Raw genomic sequence first — 4,527 nt, 5'->3', positions numbered from 1 at the left:
TTTGATTACTAATAATGTTTAATAGTATCTTTCATAATGGGGGAAAAGAATATTTCATTGTGGTTTTTATTTGCATTTCCCTAATGACTAAGATTGTTGACTATCTTGTCATATGCTTATCAGAAATTTGCATATATTCTTTGGAGAAATGTGTATTTAAATCCTGCACCCACGCTTTAACATGATTGTTTTTGAGTTTTATGAGTTACTTATGTACACTAGATGATTATTCTTTATATGACGTATTTTCTTCAATTACATGAGCTATCTTTTCACTTTATTAAAGGGTGGTTATCAGAGGGGATGTGGGCTGGGGTGGGTTAAATAGGTGATGGGGGATTAAGGAGGGCATTTCTGGTGAGTACTGGGCATTGTATATAAGTGTTGAATCACTAAATTCTACACTTGAATATTACACTGTATGCTAAGTGGAATTAAAATAAAAACTTGAAAAAGAAAAAAAACAAAGTCAAGAAAAATTTTAAAATTATATAAAATAATTATTATACATAAAAAAGATCCAAAATACATAGTTGTAGACACAACTATTCAAATTAAAATAGGAACAGTTATAGATATAATGCATAAATAACTGTTCCCTAGGAAATTTCACACAATTTCTTTTGTATAACCTTGAAATTTGGGGCAAATCAACGTAATCTTATTCATGACTTGAGGTAGGACACTGACTCATACACTTTCTCAGGGCTCCCTTGACATCACCATTCCTCATACTGTATATGATGGGGTTCAACAAAGGAGTGAAGATAGTATAGAACACTGACACTATTTTATCATGGTTAGCTGACCTGTAGGATTTGGGTCTCATGTAGATAGAAATAGCAGCTCCATAAAAGAGTCCCACCACAGAGAGATGTGAGGAGCAGGTGGCAAAAGCCTTCTTGCGGGCTTCTCTAGAATGCATCTGGAGAACTGCAGCAAAGATGAGACTATAGGAAATCAGGATGAGAGAAAATGGGACCAGGAGCATTAATACACAGCAAATGTACATGACATTTTCAAAGACTGATGTGTCAGCACAAGCCAAACGCACCAGAGTAGGGGCCTCACAGAAGAAATGATCTATCTCATGTGCATCACAGAATGGAAAACTCAGCGTAGCAACAGCCTGCATGAGCCCATCAGCTGCCCCCAGGAACCACGACCCCACAGTCATTCTCAGGCATAATTGCCAGCTCATGAGAACGGCGTATCTCAGTGGGTGGCACACAGCCACATAGCGGTCATAGGACATGGATGCTAAGAGGAAGCACTCGCCCCCTTCCAAAGTGATGAAGAAGAAGATCTGCAACCCACAGCCAGCAGGGGAGATAGACTTATTGCCTTTCAAGTAGTCAGCTGCCATTCTGGGCACAATGGTGGAGACCAGCATCATGTCCATGAGGGAGAGTTGGCTCAGTAGGAAGTACATGGGCATGTGGAGCTGGGCATCCTGGTGAATCAGGAAAATCATGAGGGCATTGCCCACTAAGGAGGTGATGGCAATCATCAAAACCATCACAAAGAGAAATAGGTGGGTTTCTGTGTGGTTAAAGAGTCCTAGGAGAATGAAATCTGAGGTGGTGTTCCAAATGTTCATGACTTCAAACAGGAGTGACACTGCATATGAAGAAATAGATGACAGAGTTTTCATCATTTCAATGTTCTATCTTAATTACATTTTTCATGCAAAGGATTTGTGTGAAAATATTAAAAAAAAAACTATTCCAGATACTTCATGTGTGATTTGTAAAGTCTTTTTTATGTGGACATAATTTTAATTTCATTTTCTTTACAAGTACTTCTCAGGTTTAGTTTGCTTAATTGATATGATGAATTGAGAATACGTTGTAAGCATGTTTTCATGCTACCTATCAACATAATGGTCAAGGATGAAAATATTCGGTTTGTTATTTATATTTGTGCTTGCTTTTATCATGCATAGTCAACATTCTTACCAGCTGAATTAAATCAATGTGTTCAGCAATATAAAAGCTATGTTCTGTACAGAAGAATGAAACTTGACCATTTTCTCACACCATACACAAAGATAAACTCCAAATGGATGAAAGAACTTGATGTGAGATAGGAATCCATCAAAATCATATAGGGGAACATAGGCTGTAGCCTCTTCAACATTGGCCACAGCAACCTCTTTCATGGCACATCTCCAAATGCAAGGGAAACAAAAGCAAAAATGAATGTTTGAGACTTCATCAAGATAAAAAGCTTCTGCACAGCAAAGGAAACAGTCAAAAAAAACAAAGAGGCAACCCATGGGATGGAAGAATATATTTATAATGACACTACAGTTAAAAGGCTGATATCTAAGATTTATAAAGGACTTCTCAAACTCAATACCCGAGAAACAATAATCAAATAAAAAATGGGCAGAAGATATGAACAGACGCTTTTCCAATGAAGACATACAAATGGCTAACAGACACATGATAAAATGTTCAACATCATTAACCATCAGGGAAATTCAAATCAAAACAACATTGAGATACCACGTTAGAATGGCAAAAATTGATAAGGCAAGAAACAACAAATGTTGTAGAGGATGTGGACAAAGGGGAGCCCTCTTATACTGTTGGTGGGAATGCAAGTTGGTACAGCCACTTTAGAAAACTTTGGACGTTCCTCAAAAAATTAAAAGTAGAGCTATCTTATGACCCAGAAATTGCACTACTGGATATTTACCACAAAGATATAGATGTAGTGAAGAGAAGGGCCATATACACCCCAATGTTCATATAAGCATTTTCCACCATAGCCAAACTGTGGAAGGAGCCAAGATGCCGTTCAACAGATGAATGGATAAAGAAGATGTGGTCCATATATACAATGGAATATTTCTCAGCCATCAAAAAGAATGATCACCCAACATTTACAGCAACATGGATGGGACTGGAGGAGATTATGGTAAGTGAAATAAGTCAAGCAGAGAAAGACAATTATCATATGGTTTCACTCATTTGTGGAACATAAGGAATAGCAAGGAGATCGGTAGGACAAGGAAGGGAAAAATGAAGGGGGGGTAAACAGAGGGGGAAATGAACCACAAGAGACTGTAAACTCCAGGAAAGTATCTGAAGGTTTTAGAGGGGAGGGGGGATGGGAGGATGGGCTGGCCCAGTGATGGGTATTATGGAGGGCACGTACTACATGGAGCACTGGATGTTATATGCAAACAATGAATCATAGAACACTACATCAAAAAGTAATGATGTACTGTATGGTCACTAACATATCATAATAAAAAAACAAAAAAGCTAAGTTCTTGTTAAATAGGGTTACTCATAGCACAATTTATTGAAATCTACCAAAATCTGATAGTTTTTCCTGACATTGATTATTCTGGGAAGACATTTTTACTTTCTGAAGAAGAGAAGTTGTATTTTCAGGTGTAGGAACTGGAAGGAATTAGTCTGTAGATAGAACCATAACTTAACTTGGAATTGTTAGTGTATTTAGTTTGACTTTATCAAGTTATGCACTGAATATATAATTACTCTCTTAGAACATGTTCCCCAATGCAAGACTATAATACTAAATGCAACATTTCATTACCTGTATAAAGGGATTTTGTGTAATGATATATTCCCCCTCAAAGCCACAGAGACGCAATCTTCTTTGGGTAAATAAGAGAAAATAAATTTGTTAGTACCCAATATAGATATCAGTTCATTTCTTCTTCAGGCCCGAGAGAATCTAAATCTCTAAAGGCATTCTCTTTGCTGATCTGCTAGTACTGAAACCGTTCTAGCTTGTTGAATGAATAGGATCATGCTTGAAGAGATGAAGGTGCTAATTCAATCTCAAATATATGGTCTAATTCAATGGAATGGCATGACAGGAATCCACCTCTTCCATGGTCACTTGATTTGCTCCCAATTTACAGATGCCTCCTGTACTGGAATGCCAATCAAGATAGAGAAAGTGCAAAAATGTCACTCAAACACTAACTCCATTGCTTCAGCATCATCATTGTACTGAAAGCATTCTACTTCAGGGTGTTAGTTGGTTGTTTCAAAGTTAAAGATAGAAGCACACTTTTCCTCATAGATATACTTTGCATTTCCCAAAACTTTGTTATCTGCACACCCTCAAATCTGTAGCATTTGCAGTGCACCTAGGAACTATATGAATTCACTAATTGTGGGTCTCTCTAGTGCCTTCCTGAAGTATATCCAATCCCTCCTAACACATTTATTTAACTTGAAGCCTTTTTATTTTAATTATTCTAAACTCTCTTTCTTGAAAACTGGTTAAATTTAAAACTCACTTAAAGTTCTGTAATATCTTTAATATAATAACTGCAGGATGTTGAGTAAGATTCTTAAAATAACTCTTGCTATCATCTTACCCATGTTTAAAGGTACTGTCACTACACCGGCATTATGTATATTCAACATTATTCTGCAAACATGACCAATATATAACAGAAACTCTGTGTCCATTAAACAATGATTTCCTGTTTCTTCCTTTCCCTAGGATCTGGCAACCACCATTCTGTATTCTGGC

The 4,527-nt window shown here is 37.0% G+C and overlaps 1 protein-coding gene across 1 annotated transcript; it reads right to left on the bottom strand.

Moving 5' to 3' along the window:
- Window positions 1-661: 661 nt before the first annotated feature.
- LOC100468039 (olfactory receptor 2T8-like) lies at window positions 662-1,657 on the bottom strand. Its single transcript, XM_034653247.1, has one exon. It carries the CDS (start codon window positions 1,655-1,657, stop codon window positions 662-664), a length of 996 nt encoding a protein of 331 aa, XP_034509138.1.
- Window positions 1,658-4,527: the final 2,870 nt, after the last annotated feature.

The sequence above is a fragment of the Ailuropoda melanoleuca genome, unplaced genomic scaffold (assembly GCF_002007445.2).
Source record: "Ailuropoda melanoleuca isolate Jingjing unplaced genomic scaffold, ASM200744v2 unplaced-scaffold7480, whole genome shotgun sequence".
Lineage (NCBI taxonomy): Eukaryota > Metazoa > Chordata > Mammalia > Carnivora > Ursidae > Ailuropoda > Ailuropoda melanoleuca.
The sequence above is the reverse complement of the archived record's forward strand: the minus strand, read 5'-3'. Positions and strand labels throughout refer to the sequence as shown.